We start from the raw sequence: 23,502 nt of genomic DNA, 5'->3' as shown, positions 1-23,502 counted from the left end.
ATACCTGATCATTGTGAACTTCAGCATAGCATATTACAAACTTACCTAATTTCATGATGGCTTTTCCCAGGCCCAACTGTTCTCAGTCCAAAATATCTGATGGAACAGTTGAGTATTGTGTAGCAACTGCACTAAAGTGTTGTTTTCCCCGTTGGTATTTCAATGTATAGTATTCATGGTAAAGTTTTTAACTAATTTTTGCAGGAGCAGGTCTTCAGATTTAGTGGTTTAGACTCAAGGAATATCTAAGCAGTCTCTTTCACACCTAGACCTGATTAGAAATGATGAGCTTTCAACTTTAGTTTTACAACATGGTATGAAGGTCCTAGGAGTATGAACTGAGGCCAAATGGTAGAATGGGAAGGTGACTGTATCATCTATTCATATTCAGTTTTAACTGATTAGGTGGGGAGTCCATATTCCTACCCTTTGATAGGCAAGTTTGTGCTGAGCTCAATGCTAGTGACTTCCTAAGTTCTTGCGCATGAAAGGTAATGCAGCTTTCAGTGTAAGTTCTACCCTTGTACTAGGACCCCACTCCAGTGGCCCGGTGCTGAGAAAACCCACAATAATCGACAAACATGGAAAATTCCTGAAACTAAATGTAGACATGCCCTGGCCAGGGCCCAGGTGCTATGACATCCACTGTTCCAGCTCTACCCGGCACCTAACTGCAAACCAGACCTGTAGCCAACTCAGTGCATGCCACCTTAGTTTTATTCACAGAAAAAAATGACGGTTTTGAGTCAAGCTTTCATTTTCTATCCTAGAGGCTGGTCTGGAACTTGTGATCCTCTTGCCTTTGCTTCCCAAGTGCAAGGATTATAGGAAGAATCAACAGATCCAGCTATATTTTTAGTAACTCAATTCTGGGGTGATTCATGGCAGTATTTAGCTGGAACATGTCACCTGAACCACAAATATGAAATTGCTCTTGCATTTGCCTACTTGGGGAATGTGACTATATAATTTGCATCTTAAATGTCCCATAGAGGCCTTCTGTGTTCAAGGCATGTTGGGTCCTCAGAGTGGCACTACTGGGAGTGGTGAAATCTTGAGTTGGGGCCTGACAGAAAGTCCTCAGAGGTCAATGGCACTGTGCCCTTGAAGTGGTTGTGAGACTTAAAGATAAATTAACAAATTGCAAATAAATTAACAAATTGCAAATAAAAACATAAAACGAAGATGAGATCTACTGTATTTTCCTTTACATTTTATTTACGATCAACATGAAAACACGGCAAATGAAAAAGGCTTAATTTGGCATAAAGCTAAACACTTGAAATTATGCTCCCCCCGACCCCACCCCACCCCACTTCGGCATGCAAATTTCACTTATCTTCATATATGCTGATTGTAGAGCATCAAAGTCTCAATACTTTCATGAGTATCCTTGCCTTGTAACCTAAAACAATTTCTAACTATACACAATCATGGTATAATACCATCATTCAGAGTTCCTTAAGGTCAGTACATTTATACAATCTTAAACACTGAAATAGGTGTTTTTAAAAACGTAAGTCAAACCACAAAACCCCAGGATTTAGTTTTAAATGTGTTTATGATGACTGCTGCTGAGCTCAAGGCATGCAGGTATTCATGACCACCTAGATGAAGCTGGATCTTGAACTCCTTCAGTAGGTCCAAAGACGTAATTTTTCACTCATCCCAAGTATCTCCATATTTGTTTACTTTTACTACAAAAAAGCACAAATAACTGATGACTCCAAACAGTAAAAGAAAAATGGTGTCTTAGGTTTTCATGTTAGTAATGATGATGAATTATGTGTATCATGTGAAAAACACTAGAGTCAAATTATAAAAGGGCTGGGAGGATTTTGGTGCACTAGGAGTGATTTGTAATTATAGATGTCCTGTATCAAGCACTTTATATTAAGTAATTGATCCTCACACAAGCTTATGATTTAAGACAATTCTTAATGGTGAGAAAACAGATTAGTAACTTGCCCAAGGTACAAGCAAAACTGAGATTGCAAAGTTTTTGTGTATGTGGTACTGAGGAATGGAACCCAGGGCTTCATGCATGCTAGGCAAGCACTCTACCACTAAGCCCACATTCCCAGCCCAGATTTCAAAGTTTTAAGGTTCAAAGCCTGGGTGTCTTTACAACTTTACCATACTACTTTGTACATGTTATAAATAAGATAGCATATACCAAAGAGTTATCAATAATTTTTTAATCTGAATTTTATTTTCATGGAATAGCAAGAAAACGATCAAAAGTTCAGACTGTAACTCGATGTTCTCTCTCATGAATTGTCACACTACAAAGAAGGAAAAGGTCTCCAATATTCTGGTAGGCAGTGCTAGGAATCAAACCCAAGGTCTGCCACAGGCTGACCAGGCCCTCTACCCTTTTTTTGGTGCCAAATCTTGGGGTCTGGGTGCTGTCCTCGAACTTTTCTGCTCAAGGCTAGTGGTCCAGCACTTGAGCCCAAAAGTTCACTTCTGGCTTTTTTTGGGAGTCTCACAGGCTTTCCTGCCCAGGCTGGTTTTGAACTCTAATAGTCATATCTTAGCCTCCTAGCTAGGACTATAGGTGTGAGTCACTGACAGGCTCTCTTGTACTTTAAGCATCTGTTTTAAGCCACTACACTTTTAAGCCTCCATCTGTGAACTCCTCTTCAGAAGTCTCAAGTGATTTTAATAATGTAAAGAAGTAATAGTCACTGTACTGTATGGACCTTTTAGGGTCAAAAGTCAAAACTACTTTATTTTACTGACATTATATACTCCTTGGCCCTTACATGCTGGCTATTCACCACCATGCTTCACTGCCTCACAACTTCAGGGTAGAGTTTTTGTTTTTAGAAATTACAGTGTGAGAGTAGTAACACTGCTGACAAATACACACTTGTGAGTTTAAAATTGCTGTCATACTTTCTCAGTTAATCAATAAATAAAATTGACAAAATAAAGTTGAGCACTTTAATGTTTTCAGACCCTATGAATCTATACTACACTGTCGAATTCTGCCTAGGTTGAAGAACATTTTAGAAAAATCAATGAAACTACCTCATTAAGTCTTTTCTTTAAATTACATAAAGCACAAAAAAAATCAATTTTCTTTTACAAAGAAAAAGTTCATAGACCCACACACACTACAGTATAACCGAATTTCTGTTTAGTTAAAACCACAAAAGCACAAATCCAGTAAATCTAGACTCTATTACTACCTAAAGGCCTAAGCAATATACTCCATTTTTGACAGAACAAACATATATACTTGGAAACATATAAGAAAAGAAGAATGAGAAAAATACTACTTCCTGCCCTCATGGAGCTTACAGTCTAAATCTTTAACAGGAAAAAGTACAAGTCTTGACATTTTACAGAGAAATGGCCACTGGATGCAAATGTTTTTTGATTATAAGCATCAACCATTACTGCAAATCTATTTCAAAGATAGGTTCTTTTTATGATGAAAGTATTACTTATCCTTATTATAAAAGTGGTTCTAAGAGAAAAAAACACTACCATTTAAAAATGAAACTGGGAGCCAGGTACTGGTGGCTCATGCTTTTCATCTTTACTCAGGAGGCTGAGATCTGAGGATCATGCCTCAAAGCCAGCCCAGGCTTGAGCAAAAGGCTCAGAGACAGCACCCAGGCCCTGAGTTCAAGCCCTAGCACTGGCACAAAACAAAACAAACAACAACAAAAAAAACCTGGGCTCTTAAAAATCTCCTAATAGTAAATGCTAGGGATTTTTATGTATTTTTGCACTCTTTATGGCAAATGGCTCCTCCAGAAGGCACAAAGGATCTATCCCTACCTACCCTTTGAGATTTTGTTATTATCTGCCTTTAAGTAGTACAAAGGAGCAGTTTTTGAATATAATCCATCTTGATCACTATCACCCCTTTCAACATTCTCACCCATTCCTCCCAACTTACCCTTGAGTTTTTAGAATTTTTTTTTTGTAGCACTAAAGATTGAACACTGGATCTTATACATCTAGCAAATGCTCTATCCTTGAACTAATTATTAACCCGTCCTTTCCCTGATGCTTAAATTAGTAAACAGAAAACCTTGAAACAATGACACATCCTCTGGAATTTCTTAAGAGTGCATAAAACTTTACATTTAAATGACTATAAAACATTAAAACACTTTAAAGGTAAATTTCTGTGTCCAAAAATTCACTTTGGGTAACATGTGCCTGTTCTCCTAAAGGACTTAAGAAATTGTGATTTACAAATTTACTACCAAATTATAAAGAAAAATAGTGTTGAGAAAAAGTCAAGACTGCTCTTTTGGAAATGCCCTAAAAACGGATTTACACAGCATGTAACTCCTATCATGCATGAATCTGTAGTTTTGCCTAAAGTAACAGTACAGTCCAACAATCAACCTCAGGTAAACAAATCTTAATATGTATGTGACGCACCACAGGAAAAATGTATCAATTCCCAAGGTGGCTTTTTGTAAAGTGTGGATTTTCTAAACTATATTTGAAAATTAAAGTATACTGTCATGTGTCTTGCTGTATCAACTTATTTTCTAACACAAAATGGCCTTTTGAACTCTTTAAAAATGGAAAGCATAACTATAAATTATTCTTTAAGAAATCACCGAGATTAATTGGAATAATTTGATGACATACTATTTTGATTGTTTTAAACTAATGCTGTAGCTTCTAATTCTAAAGTTACATAATTCAGACTAAACTATCATACCTTCTTTTTTTGGCACTTTTTCCTGCATAGGCCTGACTGAGGGATCAGTCTTTTGTGATAAAGTTACTTCATATGACTCTCTGTTCTTATTCCTTAATTCCTCATATGTAATACTTTTTCTTTTGGGACTTTCTTCAAGGGTGGGCTCAGGTCCTAAAACAACAAACAGTTAATAAGTGGAGACAAAAGGATTTGGGTAAATCCAAAGCAACTAAATTTTGCAAATACTTGTTAGCTCAATCAAAACAGAATAAGGAGAAATGAAGGATCAAATTACCACCATTCCAAAGGTACTTACTACACTTTCTCCAAGGAAACTGCAACACTGAAGACTATTCCTTCTTATACTTTTAAACTTTTATGCCTATAACTGAAAATTAACGAAGTTTTTTAAAACTAAATCATCAGAGAAAAAGGATAACAATAAAATTAAATTACTACACTACCATTTAAACAAATGAAATGGTAGTACTTTAAACTGGAAAATCATTCATAGTATGTATAAAATTAAGACTCTACTAGTATCAACAGAATAAAATTTGATACACATATTTTATTAACAATTCCATAGCTAATGTTCCCATAGTCAGAGTTTATATGCCAATAACTCCAATTACTTACAAAGAATTATCATCTTTATGATATTTGAACACAAATAACTTTTAACCAAAGGATGCACTGCTTTCACTCTGGTCTCACACTATGTTCACCCTGAGACCCGTACTTATTCTGTTTCCCAAAGAAAAGTCAAAGTGTGAACAATCCATTCATCAAGCATCAAATACTAATGACAAACTACAAAACACTCTACAATCCTGCAGATAGTTTATAAAATGGATAAACAGCAAGAAAGTCATATAAACTTTTTAAATTAATTGTTAATATAAGTCAATGAACTACTACTCTCACACACATTGGAAGTATTTTTCAGTGAGACAAATCAGCCATATCACCTTAATAATCATATTCATTAAAATAATAAAAGGTACTTATTTTTAGAATTCAGTGAAAAGGTTCTAGTGAATATTCATAATTTTCCAAGCAGCATTAACTATACATTGAATGTTTTCAATCCTCATCTTTTATTTTAGTAAATATGTATTATACTGATACAAAGCAAAAATTTAAATTCTAGTTAGTTCTAAAAATGGTAGAAAACTTTTTCTAGATACAAAAGAATATGTAAAGAAAAACAGAATCTGACACTGGTCGTGAAACACTTTGCATTGTATTAGTAATTAACAACTGACCTGATGTCTTTTCACCATACTTTTCTGAAGGTGATAATGACACTGACAATCAGTGAATGTCCTTGGGCAAATTACTAAGCTTCTCTGAATCTTGGCTCTCCAACTGTGAAATATGGTACCTTGACTAAATGATCTCTAGAATTCCTTCCAGGTCTAAATCTTTTCTTATCCAAAAAATACTTTACTGTTCTGAAATTCTGTGGTAAATGAAAGCATACTCAAAGAGAAAACTGAGGAAAATTTTCTGCACTTACAAAGCCAAATGAGTATCATGTAAAGAATATGTTTTACTATTTTATGAAGTTTATAAAGAGCTGGAAGGAATAAAATATAAAATGGCACTGCTTTAAATCTAACTGTAAGTTCCATTTTAACTTAAGACTAATATTAAGTCTTCTAGTAGGTATGATGGAGTGCTTTCTATTCTGAAAAAGATTATTAACAGTGGATTCCTAGTTAAAGGAAGAAAAACTAAAGTGGGTAAACAGGACAAAAGAAGATGATGCTCTGAGAAAAGGGAAGGGCAGCATCTGAGGCAAAACAAACCACTGGATGTTCGTGTGGGAAATAGTAAAAAGTCCTAAATTTTAAGGGAGAAAAAAATCCCCCACACTAGAAGTGAACACAGCTGCTGTGGAGGGTATTAAAATATTATTAAATATGGGGTTTGTTGATTCCTTTGGGTAGATACCAAAGAAATGTTTCTGGTATTATATGCAAGTTTCATAGCATAAAATTTTCTAATGAAATTAGTAGAAGGATACAAGTCATTACAAGGAAAGTGATGTTGAATGTCTAGAACACAGAAGAATGAATTTGAACTTGAGACTGGAAGAATTAAACAGTGAAAGACAAGGACTATCTCTGGAGCTAAGATGGTGACTTTAACCACTATTACCCACTTCTAATTATAATTTGATGTCTTTTTTTTTGTTCCAACGAGGGTGCACACTGAGGACTAAGAGAGTCGTAACAACTTATGGTAGCTTGTCAAACTAAACTTCGCACAGTAAGAATGATCTATGCTAGCACTGTCTAACACAGGAGCTACCAACACACATGACTATCCAATAACTATTGATATTACCAAAGCAACTGAGAAACTGAATTTTATTTAATTTGCACAGCCACATTCAGCTAGTAGACACTGACCTATCTAGATCCCCTTTCTGCATCTTTGAAAATCATTTTTGTTTGGGGAGAAAGGGGTGCTGTATCTGAGCACTTGTACTCAAAGCTAGCACTCTTACCACTTGAGCCACAGTGCTTCTGGCTTTTTGGTGATTAACTGAAGATAAGGGTCTCATGGACTTTCCTGCCTAGGGTGGCTTTAAACTAGATCTGAGTCGCCTGAATGGCTATTCAGGCATTAGCCACCAGAACCCAATTTCTCAAACCTTAACTTGTAATCAACTGGTCTTCCCATTGCATCCTTACCTTTGCTTTAATCAAATCTCTCCCATCTTGACTGGGCACTGGTGGCTCATACCTGTAATCCTAGCTACTTAATAAGCTGAGATCTAAGGATCAGGTAAGCCAGCATGGGCAGGAAAGTCCATGAGACTCTTGCTGCCAATTAACCACCAGAAAACCGGAAGTGGTGCTGTGGCTCAAAGTGGTAAAGTGCTAGCCTTGAACAAAAGAGCTCAGGGAGAGCACTTAGGCCACAAGTTCAAGCCCCATGACCTATTGCAGAATAGAATGAAAGAAAGAAGGAACTTAATATATGCTGAATCTATTGCTATAGGCTTTATATCTGACTAGTGCATCTAATTCTAATAGTTCTTTGGTATTATCGCCATTCAAGAGACCAAGAAACTCAGGCTGGAGATATGGCAATATGACTCAGCAATAAACTGCCTTGTAAGCTGGAGGCCCTGAGTTCAAACACTAGTTCCACCTGAAGAAATTTTTTTTAAAGGAAGAAACTGGACTATTGCATATTAGTTGTCACTTAGCCACAAAATCCTATAGTTAGCAACTGTCAAATCTAGTCTCTAATCCAAAGTTGTTGATCTTTCACTTCTAGGTATAATCTTCCATGTTAGTACTTAAGGCTTTACAATGCACTTTTACATGGATTTCTCACTTGACAAAAGTTCTATAAGGCACACGTTATTCTTCCTTACATTACAGACAAGAAAGCTGACAAACTTTAAGACTAACCTATCTACTGTATTGTAGCCTCTCTGACCCCTCTACTTCCTAAAGAATTCACCACTTCTCTGCTTTTCAACTAAATGTGTATTTTAAATGGATAAACCAACGTGCAATTTATTTTTACATTTCTGTATATTTTACCATATCGATAATTTCCAAAAGAGGAGAACCAAAGTCTACATTCATCTTAACTTTTTCCATACCTAGCAAGACTGGCATCTACTAATCTTCATGAAATACTGAATGAAGAAACAAATAAAGAAAGTAACAAACATGCTGAGTAGGCTGATGGATGGATTTAGGTGGATGGCTGATGATGGAACACACAGGTGATATATATCCAGCAGAAAGGTCATCAAATAAAGTTTATACATACGTTGGACCCTAAAATGCTGAAATTCATTTCAAGAGAAGTTTCTACCTTGGGCAATATGATCACTAATACCAGTAGGAGTGGATTCATTCATAGAAGAACTGAATGGAATGGGCTCATAACGAGGAAGCACCTCCTTTTCTATGTTGTCTGCTGCTGAAGATGGCACAAGAGAGGGCTGACCACTCACATTTGTATCATATTTTGACTTTTGAGAATAGTGCCTGTAAAAGAATACATGTAAGAAAGATGAGTCATTGTCCTCAATTGTTAAGGTATGAAAACAAGTTATCGAATTGGTAAAATAAATCCTAATTTGCCTCTCTGCCACAGAAAGCATTTTTTAAAAATGTTCTGATTTATACAACTTGAAAAATGTCACCCAATACAGGGAAATAGAACACATCATCTAATTTCCTAAATATCTAACTTTGAAGATAATTTTAATGTATACTAAAATTATTGGAAAGAAAAAGTACTACAGTTCAGGTCTTAATTTTAATAGGTATATCTTTTCACATATTACTGAGGAAGGTATTTCCACTAGGCATCCATATAAATTTTTAAATATGCTATAGCACATTCACACAAATACTACCTCTAAACAAAGTTTACATTGCTTGCCAACAAAACATAATTTATCAACCTATTTAATGACTATAACTTTTTTGTCTACCTATCCAAATTCATTTATCCACCTATAACATAGCCAAACTATAGTCTTTAAGAAAACCTTAAAGCTGGGGCTGGGGATATGGCCTAGTGGCAAGAGTGCTTGCCTTGTATACATGAAGCCCTGGGTTCAATTCCCCAGCACCACATATACAGAAAACGGCCAGACTCAAACAGCTGTGGCTCAAGTGGCAGACATGGTGGTACATGCATGTATTCCCAGCACTGGGAGTCTAGGGAAGAAGACTGTAGTTTTGAAGCAACACAATAAGGTTTTGTCTCAAAAAACTCATAAAAACAACAATAATTATCATCAAAATAAAAGTTGTAAACAAATTTTTGCCTATAGACTTCATTTTGATCTAATTTACAGAATTTAGCACAAATATACTTGAAAAGATTCTAAATGTTATACATTCTAATATGTAACTGAAAAAATACTATCCATTAAACTTATACCAATTTATAGCAGAATTTAGTTTATTTTAAAAATTAAGCAACCTGGTGGCTCAGGCCTGGGATCCTAGCATTCAGGAAGCTGAGGAAATGAGAATATTTCAAGTCTTAAGGACACAGCAAAACCAAGTCTCAAAAATAAAAATAGCTGGGGCTTGGAATATGGCCTAGTGGCAGGCCTTGTATGCGAAGCCCTGTGTTCAATTCCCCAGCACCACATATATAGAAAACAGCCAGAAGTGGCACTGTGGCTCAAGTGGCAGAGTGCTAGCCTTAAGCAAAAAGAAGCCAGGGACAGAGCTCAGGCCCTGAGTTCAAGCCCCAGGACAGGCAAAAAAATACAAAAATAAGTAAATAAAAATAGCTGGATGCTGGTGGCTCATGCCTGTAATCCTAGGCACTTAGGAAGTTGAGATGCGAAGACTGAGGTTTGAACCCATCTCAGACAGGAACCTCCATGAAACTTATCTCCAATTAACCACCCCAAAAGCCAGAAGGAAGCCAGACACCAGTGGCTCATGCCTGTAATCTTACTTAGGAGGCTGAGGTCTGAGGATCATGGTTCAGCCAGCCCAGGCAGAAAAATCCCTGAGACTCTTATCTCCAATTAACTGCTCAAAAACCACTCAAAAAAAATAATAAAGGAGTAGAGTGCTGGTCTTGAGCACAAAAGCTCAGGGGATAGTACCCAGAACCTACAATTCAAACTCCAGAACTGTCATCAAAAAAATATTTTAAAATTTTAAAGCAAAATTAAAAAAGAACTGCAGCTCCCAGTACGTAATCAAAACAAAAGATTAATGTGCTGAATCTCAGAGAAAAAAAAACAAACACGATTTTCTGCATAGTTCATTTTCCACAAAACAATAAAAACTGTAATTTGTTATAGATAGTATTGACCAAATTGGGAATTTAAGTTAAAAGTCCAAATTCAGTAAACCAAAAGCATTTGCCAAACTGAAGATAAAATCCTTTATTCTAAGACATGGACTCCCGACTTGCAACAGAATGAAACTATACAGATAATAAGGGCAACAGCCAATATGCCTTGTTTTTATATTTTAAACAAATTATTTTAGCCTATAGCAAATGGCAAGTTTCTCATGGTTTTTCAGTAATGCAATGACTGGCATACTGAGTTACAGCATGTCCAGTTTCTTTTCTTAAAAATGAAACTAAGTGAAGATCAGAATGAGGCCTACCCAGCTGGTGCAGATCGCCGTGCTTGTCCTGATCGTAAAGCTTCTCCAAGAGGGGAATTTTCAAGATTCTTAAACTTTTCTTGGCAAGTTTTCACATAAGAAAGTTTTCCAGCAAAGTATCCCATGATACAGGCAACTTTTGTAAAACAAACAAAACAGTATGACTGAAAAAGTCTTTTTAGACAAAAATCTTCACTAAAAAGCATATTTTTGGGACTGATAATATGGCCTACTGGTAAAGTACTTGCCTCCCATAGATGAAGCCCCTGGGTTCAATTCCTCAGCACCACATATACAGAAAAAGCCATAAGTGGTGCTGTGGCTCAAGTGGTAGAGTGTTAACCTTGAGCAAAAAGAGGCCAGGGACAGTGCTTAGGCCCTGAGTTCAAGCCCCAGAACTGGCAAAAAAAAAAAAAAAGCGCATATTTTAAAAGAGTAATTCCATATCCATTTGGTTTTAGAAAAACAAATTTCATAACATGATAATAAAAATATATTAAATAATGCTCAAAAGATCATAGAAAGACTTTTTGGATATAATTCTCTCCCCCCTCAAACAATAAAGATAAAACAATTTCAATACACTAGTTTTGTTAGGTACTAAGCCAATTTTACAAGGTTGCATTAAAAATATAACTAAGTATATTTAACAAATCCCTTAAAATAATGAATTGTGAATTCTAACCTATATGGTTATCCTCATTGTATCATGTATGGATCATTAATACAAAAGAAAGGCTAGCCTGTCTAGAAAGATTCACAAAATGACTCAACTACTTTTTTGAAAAAGAAACTCAATTTCTTTTTATTAGCCAAAATTGAAAAATATAAATTTAAAACTATTTCTTTAAAAAAAATTAAACTTAAGTCAGGCTTAGGAAGTAGCTCACAGCTATAATCCTAGCTACTCAGGAGGCTAGGATCTAAGGATTGGGGGTTCAAAGCCATCTGGGGCTGGAAAGTCTGTGAAACTCTTACCTCCAATTAACCACCAAAAAGCTTAAAGTGGCACTGTGTCTCAAGTGGTACAACACTAGCCTTTAGCAAAAAAGCTCAGGGACAACACCCAGGCCCTGAGTTCAAGCCCCAAGACCAGCACAAAAATATTAAGTTCAGTTCTTAGGGTATCTGCCCCACTTGCCCCAGAGACCAAAACTTTCAATTTAATAGTTGTATTACACTATAAGAGAGGAAGGCCTTTTATGTAACTAATATCTTGATGCTAATAATAAAATATACAAGCAGTCCATTTAATGACAAGTTTAAACAAACTGATCAGAGTATATAATCACATAGCTACCATGAGTAAGTCAAAAATGTATCCATTTCTTTGGTAAAATAAATAAGATAGATTTAATGATTCCAAGATATTAGAAAACAATGAAAAAATATTGTAATTTCAGAAGCATAGTTACTGGAAATAAAATCTCTGAAGAAATGGAAACCATCAGAAAGTAGAACATCCTATACTCAACAAAGTTCATGAGTTTTCCCAAGTCTTTGATCAAAGTACTTATACCTAATACATATGATTTTGTTCCATGAGTACTCATATGACTAAATTTTAATGTTTGATTTGTAGCCTCTAAAACTCAGGTGGATAGTGCTTTTTAAAGGTCATCCTTTGCATTTTGAGGTTTAAAAATTTCAGGATTGCTTTAGTGTTTTCTCCATATTTGTCACCTGAATCCCACCTGCACATACATTCTGAATTCACTAGCACATCCATTTGTCAAAAATGTATCAAATTTTGATTAGAAATTATTTAAATAAAAAAGGAAAAGAAAAATGCAGTACTATTCATACTTACATATAAGTTTAGGAATGGAACCATATTTGGGATGACTTGAAAGGATTCCTAAAGAACAAAGTTATTTCTGAGTAACATTGCCAGAGAAGAAAAACCCAGTTCAAACAAACTATCTTTAAATATTATCTGCCAATATTAACTCTTTTGCAACCCCAGACAACGCTAAATTACTTTTGAGAAGATGAATTCAGTGTGGATAGATTTTTAAATCTAAAGACTTCTAACCATTAGAAGTGAATCCAGAAAGAGCATCTGACTCTGAGCCAATAGCTTGTGCTTCTATATACCAAGAACTAACAATTCTCAGAAGATTTCATTTATGGATTCCTTACTCTCATTTTCAGCAGGAAATGTTCCTCACTCTTTTGTCTTTCTCCCTACTTTTTCTTATTAAACCTAACTACATTCCTGGGTCTTTAATAACTTTCAATACTACAATAAATGGAAGACAAGATGCAAACCTAATGCAAGACATGAAAGGTACCTACACAGAAAGCTACAAAACTTACCAAGTCCTTCCATTTCCTTACAAATGGGGCAATGTCATTCTTTCTGATAGAGGCATAAAATTCCACTGTGTATATGTACCACATTTTCCTGATCCACTCATCTACTGAGGGGCATCTGGGTTGGTTCCATATTTTAGCAATGACAAATTGTGTTGTTAAGCTAAGTGAGCCAGACCCAAAGAAACATGGACTCTATGGTTTCCCTCATAGGGAATAATTAGCACAGGTTTAGGCTAGTCACAGCAGAGGATCACAAGAGCCCAATAGCTATGCCCTTATAAACACATAAGATGATGCTAAGTGAAATGAACTCCATGTTATGGAAACTAGTGTTGTATCACTGTTGTAATTACTTTCAACATGCCATGTGAAAACGTAGCTTTTTTTCTTAATGATCCTTTTGTATCCCCTTCCTGTGGTTGTCCCTGTGCTATCACTGTATCTCATCTGAGTACCCTGGATACTGTGTATATTGATATTAGAACTAGGGAAGTGAAAGGGAATCTCAAAATCGAGAGATAACAGATAAAAAGATAAACGACTCCAAAAGCAATACTTGCAAAACCATTTGGTGTAAACCAACTGAACAACTCATGGGGAGAGATGGAAAGGGGGAGGGGGAAGGGGAAGAGGTAACAAATAGTACAAGAAATGTACCCATGGCCTTATGTATGAAACTGTAACTCCTCTGTACATCACTTTGACAATAAATAATTTAAAAAACCAACTTACTAAGAAATGAAAGCTCAACAAGAATATAACTATGTGCCAGGCAACAGTGGTGGCTCAAGTTTGTAATCCCAGCTGGTCAGGAGGCTGAGATCTAGAATTGAAGTTAAAGCCAGCCCAAGCAGGAAAGGCTGTAAGACTCTTATCTTTGATTAACCACCAGAAAACTGGAAGTGGCGCGGCAGCTCAAAGTGGCAGAGTAGTCATGTGCAAAAGAGCTCAGGAACAGCACCCAAGCCTGGAAAGTTCCAGTCCCATGAATGACAATAAATAATAAATTCAAATTTACCTTTACTAATTAATCCTTGAGTAATCAACATACTTGTGGCAGCCAACGGCACAGCTACAGAAGAAAAAAACAAGTCATTATCAACAACAAAAATTAATTAGCCTCAAGTTCGCTAAGAAGTGACTATTAATAAAACCTTCTAGAAGTAGATTGCTTAATTACCTTTAAAAGAAATGGTTACATCTTTAAAAGCTGTACTATATACACAGATGGTAAAAAAAAAAAAGATTAAGAAAACATTACAGCCAGGTACCAGTGGCTCACATCTGTAATCCTAGCTACTCAGAAGGCTGAGATCTGAGCATCACAGTTGGAAGCCAGCCTGGACAAAAAAGTTCATAAGAGTCTTATCTCCAATTAACTACCAAATAAGCCAAAAATGGAGGTTTGGTTCAAGTGGTAAGAGCACTAGATTGAGCAAAAACAGCTAAGGGACAGTGCCCAGGCATTGAGTTATGCCCCAGGATTGGCACAAAAAAAAATTTTACAAAATGTTAAGCAATATGCTTAAGAATCCATCTTAGGCTCCAAAATAGGTAGCAGTTCATTAGTATTACCATCTGCAGTAACAGAATAAAAATGACGTTACTTCCAAAAAACAGAATATGAATAAAAGCTACTTTTCTTTTAAAAAGTCACTGATAAATGATAACTAAGCATAATCCATGATTCACACTAAATACTTTATATACATGTTACTTTGATCATCCCTTTATTAGGTAATATTACACCACCCACTTAAAGATAAAGGAAAGAGAAGCTTAGAGATGTTAAGAACCTTGCTTAAACCATACTTAGTGCAATGCCAGGTACCATGTTGTAATGTAATCTGGTATCAGGTCTTAAAGCTTTTAAATTCTGTATTACTGAATAAACCAAAATATATGTTTAACCGTAATCACGTGGTGGCTAGAGGAATAAAAAACATTTAAATACTCCTTAAAAGTATATAAAAACTGGGTACCAGTGGCTCATACCTGTAATCCTAGTGATTCAGGAGGCTGAGATCTGAGGATCACAGTTCAAAGGCAACCCAGGCAGAAAATTCTTGAGACTATTATCTCCAATTAACTACAAAAAAGTAGAGCTGAGGCTGAAGTGGTAGAGCACTAGAGCAAAAAAAACTCACGGACAGTGCCCAAGCCCTGAGTTTAAGCCCCAGGACCAGCATAAAACAACAAAAAACCCATATGAAAATATTGTAGCTATATACTTTGTAATCCAAAGTGAACTATCCAAATTCTCCTAACTCTAAAGTGCTTTATAACTTAGAAACACATGAATTACTGTTCCTTCTTTACACCAGCACTGGCAATATTCTGTAATGATGGCCAACCACTCTGGCAAGGAACTTGACTAGTGAACAGTTCTCTACATTAAATTTACCTAAGTGCTGGTAAGTTTGAACTATGTTTACACAGAGAAGAGGACTGGAATTTTGGTACCTGCTAGGCTCCAGTTACCCTCTTTCAAGATAGGTACCAACACCCAGGATATTAAAGACGCCCTCTGTGTCTGATTACATTGAGAGAAGACTTTAGAAGCTGAGTGTAGCTTCCTCTGGACTTTACCTCATGATCCTTTTCCTGATTTTGCTTTATATTCTTTCACTGTAAGTTATTTTAAGTAGTTCCTTGTGGCTGATGATGTACACTGAATAGTTCTGTTCCAGACCAGGGATTAGTAAACATGTTTTATAGAACCAGAGGGTAGGTAAATATTTAGTCTTTATCCAGTCTTCTCAACTGCTGTTTTAAAGAAAAAGTAGACTGAACTAATACAAAAACATCTATGTATTTTTTAAAACTTATTTGTATGTTTCAATAAAACTTTATGGGCATAAAAGTATTTCAAGTCATTTTAGCATGGAATGATAAAGATTTTCCTTCTATTCCTCCTCAATCATTTAAAAAGGTAAAATTAGCTGGGTGCTCTGTAACTCATACCTGTATTCCTAGCTACTGAGGAAGCTGATTATCTGAGAATTATGGTTCAAAGCCAGCCCAGGCATTAAAGTCTGTGAAACTCTTATCTCCAATTAACCACCAAGAAGCCGGAAGTAGTGCTGTAGCTCAAGTGGGAGACCGCTATCCTTAAGCAAAAAAGCTCAGGGACAATGCCCAAACTCCAAGTTCAAGCCATAGGACTGGCACAAACAATTACCTCTGCAAAAACAAATTTGGCCCAAGGACTGAGCTTGCACAACTCTGGTCTAACCTATACATGGACAATTCAAAAACTAAAGTGTAAGGTCTGTCCCAGGAGGGCTACGTGCAGATCGCCTCCCCCTTCCTGTTTAAGTCTGTTCAGTAAGCCTCCGGAGGGCGGACCTTACATGAATTAAGACATATAAGTCACTAGAGAAACCTTGTAATTAAAATCTGCAACTTTTGGATAGGGCATTAAGTTTGCCTCTAGGCACAATTTGCAGAAATTCTAAATTTTGACCCTTTACTACTCTACTAACAGATTTTACCTTTGCTGGAAAAACTGTTTCTTTATTGTTGGCTGGTTAGAATGCCTTCTGTATTATCATTTAAGGTTTTTCAAAGGACAAATCCTGTTTAATTATAGCATCAGTCCACCTTGGCTCAAGCACTGAAAAACGTAGCACTGAAGAATTATATAAGGATAAAGGTGATGTGTTAGTCATCTCCACAATAGACAGGGTTTTCTGTTCAATGCTAAGAGTAACAGTTATGTTAATGAGATTCACCATTATGCCTTCATACAGCTTCTACTCATGCAATAAAGAAATAACAGATTGAGCTGGGAATGTGCCTAGTGGCAAGAGTGCTTGCCTCGTATACATGAAGCCCTGGGTTCGATTCCTCAGCACCACATATATAGAAAACAGCCAGAAGTGGTGCTGTGGCTCAAGTGGCAGAGTGCTAGCCTTCAGCAAAAAGCAGCCAGGGACAGTGCTCAGCCCCTGAGTCTAAGCCCCAGGACTGGCAAAAAAAAAAAAAGAACAGATTAGCCCTCTTTCCAACTTGGATATTATTCTACTTGTGTCACATAAATAATGGTAAAATTGAACGGAACATAAGAGGTTATCTAATCCTCACCCTAATCCAAACAAATGACTATCCCAAAAGAAAAAGTCATGTGCTCATGTAGTCTTTACTGCCTGCATATTTGGGATCAGAGACATCAGATCCTAGTCAGTACATTGAGCCACAATTTTAAATACCTAGAATAACATGACTTCACAATAATACTTGTAACAGGAATTAGTGATCCTAGCTACTTGAAAGGTAGACATCAGGAGATACAGGTTCAAGACCAGATCAATATAAAATTTCATGAGATTCCATGAATGGCTAAGCACAGTGGTGTGTACCCATTACCCTTAGATAGAGGGGAGCACAAAGGGTAGCATAATGGTAGCACAGGTAAGCTCAAGTAGAAGGACAGAAGCCCAGGCCAGCCTGGGCATACAGTAAGACCCTACATTGAAAAAAAACAATGCAAGCCAGGTGCTGGTGGCTCACGCCTGTAATCCTAGCTACTCAGAAGGCTGAGATCTGAGGATCATGGTTCAAAGCCAGCCTGGGCAGGAAAGTCTGTGAGATGTGAGCCTCTCATTTCCAATTAACAACCAGAAAACTGTAAGTAGAGCTGTGGCACTTTTGGTAGAACACTAGGCTTGAGCAAAAAAGCTCAAGGACAGCACCCAGGCCCTGAGTTCAAGCCCCATGACTGGCAAAAAAAGAAAACAGAGATAAATCCAAAGCCTATAATTCTGTAATATTTCACAATAATAAAATGGGAGCTAACCAGCTTTTATTACAGTTAAAAGTGAGGGTTAAAATACAAGTTTGTATTTCAGATATATCTGGCTTCAAGTTCAGACACAATAACTCACGAACTGTACAACATTACCTAACTCATTTAACATCTCTAAACCTCAGTTTCTTCATCTCTAAAATGATAGTAATATTTATCATCCCTTATAATTCCTTTAGGAATTTTTATAATACCAGTGTACACTCAGGAAATGCCATTATTATTATCATTATTATCACTGACAAAACTGTCTCCTGGTTTTGAAAAAAATACTGAAATTCCTTTAAAATGTACACAATTCCATTTTTTTAAAAACATTTGTGAGCAACAACCACACCATGCTGAAAACATCTCACTAGCCACTGTGGCAGTAACATGGCAATTTGTTCTACATGGAATTATAATTTCAAATGCAAACTCAGGTCAAAATTTTAGGTACAAATTTTGGAGCAAACCATGTTCATCAAAAACTGAACTTACATCTGAACCAGAAGCTTTCATCATTGCATTCTGCGAAGACTCTTCTTTCTTCCTCAGTTGGAATGTAATCAGCCCCTATGTCTTTTCACCAAGAAAAGTTGAAAAATAATAAAATGCCCATAAAAAGAAAAAACCCTAAGACTGAAATATTAGATTAACAAAAGACACCCTAGTATTTTTTTCATAAAACAATTGACTTGTAAACATTTAACAAACTTTGATCCAAGCAGAATTTAGTTCTAGTCAGAACCAGGAGTTGGACCCAGTGCTTAATGGAAATGTGGAACCCGTTGTTCAAATCATTAAGCATTTCAAATTGGCAACAAGGGAGCATTAAACCAAGTGTGAAACCCTGTGTGACTATGTAAGTGGCACACCCATTAAACTAGCCCAGCTGCTACTGTTACTCAGGCAATAAAATGTTCTTTATCCAGAAAAGGCTTCTAATTATAAATACTTAATATGATAGTTACGGGGAATTGGTCTTGGAACTTCCGTGTTCGGCTCTCGAAAATCGGCCCTCCCATTCATCTTTCCTGTGTTAGAAACATTTAAGTATTAGAAACTATCACAATATGTTAAAAAATATAACATAATAAAATTACTTGTCTACATGACAACAAATACCATGACATCTTACTTGACATAATAAAACCAAATGCAAGTCATAAGTCTAATTAATTTGGACTAAATTATTCCTGTTAGCTCCCTTAGATGGAAAAGGTGTAGATATTCACCAACTGATTAGATTAATATAAGGTTAAAATATAAAAATAATAAAACAAGATGCTTTTTTTCATCTGTGCTTAATGATCAGGTTAATTTTCCAAGTAGAAAAAAAATGGTCATTTCCGGACTTCCATTTTAGAAGGAAATAATTAGGAAACATGTCACCTCTCCCACAAAGCAGTACTCAAAAACAAAAAAAGTGAAATAAACGACGCCATATCCGTCTCCCAGTCGTGTAAGGCAGACAGCAAATCTCCTATCTCCTTCCTCTGTCAGTTCAAATAATCTTCAAATATCAAAAGAATACATGGTTTTAAAATATGCAGCGGTATTCTATTATCTCTTTGAGGTTTTTTTAACCTATGCCACGGGATTTAAGAGACCAGCAAATCAAATATCTACCTTATATAACACCACAGAGCAATGATGATTCCCACGTTTAATACTGCACGAACACAGAAAATAGTATACGCAATATGAGGATAGCAACTGGACCCTCCAAAATTCAGTTAGCCATTAAGGTCATCACTGAGGGCCGACCCTTTTATTTACTTTTCGAAAATAAATAAAAGATAAATGAATTAGGGGATAAGCAAATCACTCGTATTTTAAAGCCATACGAGAAAAAAGAAACCTTATTTACCACGATTCCATCCCTCATATAGAGACTGGCAAGGCCGCTCTAAACAATACCACTGGACGCTGATTCCAGAGACGAGCGGACCGACTACTGGCAAAGCTGCGACACCCGCAGGCCTGCGGGCCGGTTCCCGCCCTGTGCAAAGTGCGGCCTCACGCCTGAGGACAGCGGGACAGGCGCGAGGGACACCGGCCCGTCCCCGCCCCCAGGATTCTCGACAGTCCACGGCCGCAGCCCTCCGCGGGCCTCCCGCCATGACCCGCACACACAGGGCCGGGCCCGACCCGCGAGCCTCCCGCCCTCACCCACTCACGGGAGGGCCGGGCCCTGCTCCGTCCACCCTCGGGCGGGAAAATGGCGAAGGACACCAAATACTGAGGGCCACGCAAAGGGGCCGGAGAGCGGGAAGGGAGGCCTCGGCCCCACCTGACTCACCTCCCAACAGGAGTGGCGGGCGACAACACGGGCGAGCCCAAGAGATCCGGGGTCCGAGACCCGGGGGCAACCCGGTGAGGGAGAAAAGACCGCGGGAAACCGAGGCAGGAGAAAGGGGCCGGACTACGACACGCCAGCCGAGAAGTCACCCAGATACGGCTAAAAGCTCCCGGGACCCGGAAGCAGTAGCCCCGGAGGACGGAAATGACGTTAGCCCGCCGCCAGAGTATGTCACCGCGCAGCCTCTCCTTACACCCTTGCGCCTGCGTCTTCTGGCCCTTCACAGTTCTATTTGTCCCCCCCGCCCCACCCGCCCTTCACACTGGAGCCTCGCGGAGCTCGAGCGTTACACTGCGGCTGTGCAGAAGCCCCGCCCCCCCCTCCATGGAGGCTTCGGGAGGCATTGTGTTCTGGTGACGCCCCTTCCCCCAGTTTCTGTGCCCAGCTGGTGGGCACCCCTAGAACCTCCTCTTTGAGATTTCCGGCCTTCTTTGGATTTCCCTGCTTCACAATAGATCGTTTCACTCCTTAAGCCTCTGAACTAAGCCATAGAAAGTAAATCTTAAACATAGGCACTTGGTAATATGTTAGATCGTCTTGAGTCTACTTTCTGACCGGTTCCAGAGTAGCAGAGCTCCGAGCCTCAGTGCTCATCTCCATGGTAATGACCCCTGCCTCGAGGTTGTCACGATCAAAACAACACCTGATGTTAGGATTAAAATAAGCACATCCGAAAAGGCATTTAACAATCAGATGATGGAGAGTACACTTGATTGCAGGCCTCTGGATTTTGATTCATCAGATTTATTCATTTTCTTTCATTCCACGAATGTTTATTGAGAGCGTACTGTAAACTGAAAGTTTATTGTTGATTCAACAATAGGATAGAGCCCAACCAACCAACCCCTTTGCCCTGTCCATAGTTCCATCTTTCTCACTGACTCTCGAGCTGTTCCAGCTTCATTCTCCTGCAAACCTGTTTCAGAGACACAGCCATAGAAAACACAGATTCAACCGTTTCTTTCCTTGATCCTTTTGATAACTCCTTCCATACACAGAAACATGGCTTTGCCTCTAGAGCCTCACATCAATTTAAAAAAAAGAAAGAAAGAAAAAGAAAGCCTGGGGCTGGGAATATGGCCTAGTAGTAGAGTGCTTGCCTAGCATACACGAAGCCCTGGGTTCGATTCCTTAGCACCACATATATAGAAAAAGCCGGAAGTGGTGCTGTGGCTCAGGTGGTAGAATGCTAGCCTTGAACAAAAAGAAGTCAGGGACAGTGCTCAGGCCCTGAGTTAAAGCCCCAGGACTGGCAAAAAATAAAAATAAAAAGGGCCTATTTTCTTTTCAGTTTCCTGTGATCCCCTATTCCCTTCCATGTCAATTGCATTAGTATTTCAAATTTCTATCTTTATGTCACTCTTCATGAACTCCTCTTCTCTAAAACATGTCCCAGAAAATGAATCACTCTTCACTTTGTACATATTTCTATCCCTGCAATGTAGTTCTGGGCTATGTTATATATATATGTGTGTGTGTGTGTGTGTGTGTGTGTGTGTATGTATATGTATATTTTTACTTGTCTGCTTCCATTACATAGTTCCTATAGAAAAGACACTTTATAAATGTCTTTATATATAAATATGTCTTTAAGATAATGTCTTCTAGGATTATGAACTACATCTGGCTCAGTGTAGTGGATGTGTTGTTGACATAGCCAGGGCAGATGCAAGGGGCCTGCATTAACAATGGGAATTAGAGCTGCATTATTTGATTTTTTTTAATTAAAAATTTCTTTGGAACTTTTTCTTAAAACCCATATGGATTGTTATATTTCTGTTAGTTTGATATTAGAAAAACTAAGTTTGCAACAGATTGGATACTTTACTGGTAAACATCTAAGTGGTTATTGCATTCAAAATTTCTCTTGATGGGTAATATTGCAAGATTTTCACTAAAAGGTCTTGGTCAGAGCCAAACATGAGTCTTAGAGACTGAAATGGGAGTAACTTAGAGTTCAAGGGCAGCTTGGGTTCTATAGAAAGACCTTGTCTCAAAAACAAAGCAAAAAAAACAAAATGCAAAAAAAAACCCTCATTATTTGGAAGTTTTATATAAACAATATTTATTTAATAAAAGGCAGCTCCTAATATCTTCTATATCAAGCCCTGGGTTCGATTCCCCAGCACCACATATACAGAAAATGGCCAGAAGTGGCACTGTGACTCAAGTGGCAGAGTGCTAGCCTTGAGCAAAAAGAAGCCAGGGACAGTGCTCAGGCCCTGAGTCCAAGGCCCAGGACTGGCAAAAAAAAAATAGTCCCATATCTTCTATATCTATCACCTTGTATTTTGTATCTTTAATTGCAAATATGTACACATATATAATTAAGCCTTATATAGATGCTTGAACCCCTCCAATAATTCTAGTAAACTACACAAAATATTGTCATTTTTCCTTTTTCTGATTTTTTTCTTTTCCTTCTTCCCTTTCTTTCTATTTCTTCCTTTTTCCTTTTACTTTTTCTTTTGAAGTGAAGGGTGTTACATCCAGGAGGTTGCACATGCTAGAAAAGTACACTCTGAACTGAACTCCGCCCCAAGTCCTAAATATTGTGATTTTTCTATGTATGCCATTGTATAACATATTAAGAATATTACAACAGGGCTGGAGACATGACCTAGTGGCAAGAGTGCTTGCCTCATATATATGAAGGCCTGGGCTCGATTCCTCAGCACCACATACTTAGAAAAGGCCAGAAGTGGCGCTGTGGCTCAAGTGGCAGAGTGCTAGCCTTGAGCAAAAAGAAGCCGGAGACAGTGCTCAGGCTCTGAGTTCAAGCCCCAGCACTGGCCAAAAACAAAAAGAAGAATATTACAACATATACAGAATATCCATGCAGGCAGAGATGAGATAGTGCAAGGATGCAAAGATTAGGATAAATGGGAGATGGGCTGCTTCTATCTTTTGCAGCAAAGAGGAAGAAAGTAATGAAAGGTCCAGATACATCACACACATCTGTGAAAGACAAAGCAACTGAGGATATTGGCAAAAGAATGATTGAAATCACAGGCAATGGATTGAAAGTTGGGTAGGGAAGAAATAATAGCAATCAGATAAGGATTAAAGACAAGTATCAAATCCATACAGTCACTGTTATGCAAAGCATAAAACAAAAACACAGGTAGTTATATGCTAGCCATAAACACAAAATCTCAAGAACAAAGCCCAGACCCTGAGTTCAAGCCATAGGACCAGCAAAGCAAGCATAAACAACAAT

At 37.6% G+C, this 23,502-nt stretch overlaps 1 protein-coding gene across 4 annotated transcripts; it reads right to left on the bottom strand.

The window, feature by feature from the left end:
* Positions 1–1,202: 1,202 nt before the first annotated feature.
* Ociad1 (OCIA domain containing 1) lies at positions 1,203–20,413 on the bottom strand. 4 transcript variants are annotated; one of them, XM_048363868.1, is made up of 9 exons: positions 20,223–20,411; positions 18,892–18,954; positions 18,419–18,499; positions 14,150–14,203; positions 12,623–12,670; positions 10,813–10,948; positions 8,531–8,706; positions 4,700–4,852; positions 1,203–1,697 (listed from the first exon to the last, which is right to left on the bottom strand). In XM_048363868.1, the coding sequence occupies exons 2-9, from the start codon at positions 18,947–18,949 to the stop codon at positions 1,660–1,662; spliced, it is 744 nt and encodes a 247-aa protein (XP_048219825.1). In that variant the 5' UTR covers positions 18,950–18,954; positions 20,223–20,411; the 3' UTR covers positions 1,203–1,659. The 4 variants fall into 4 exon arrangements, with proteins under 4 accessions (XP_048219825.1, XP_048219828.1, XP_048219827.1 ...); XM_048363871.1 differs by lacking the exon at positions 20,223–20,411 and adding an exon at positions 19,841–19,862; XM_048363870.1 differs by lacking the exon at positions 20,223–20,411 and adding an exon at positions 19,782–19,801.
* Positions 20,414–23,502: the final 3,089 nt, after the last annotated feature.

This window comes from Perognathus longimembris, chromosome 16 (assembly GCF_023159225.1).
Source record: "Perognathus longimembris pacificus isolate PPM17 chromosome 16, ASM2315922v1, whole genome shotgun sequence".
Classification (NCBI taxonomy): Eukaryota; Metazoa; Chordata; class Mammalia; order Rodentia; family Heteromyidae; genus Perognathus; species Perognathus longimembris.
The sequence above is the reverse complement of the archived record's forward strand: the minus strand, read 5'-3'. Positions and strand labels throughout refer to the sequence as shown.

Excerpts from the sequence above, each read along its gene's own strand:
- Ociad1 (XM_048363868.1), bottom strand. The coding sequence starts at position 18,949 with ATGAATGGGAGGGCCGATTTTCGAGAGCCGAACACGGAAGTTCCAAGA. Across the intron at positions 14,204-18,418 it reads TGAAAGCTTCTGGTTCAGAT|CTGTGCCGTTGGCTGCCACA; the intron begins GTAAGTTCAGTT and ends TTTCTTCTGTAG. Across the intron at positions 4,853-8,530 it reads TAGTGATCATATTGCCCAAG|GACCTGAGCCCACCCTTGAA; the intron begins GTAGAAACTTCT and ends TTGTTGTTTTAG.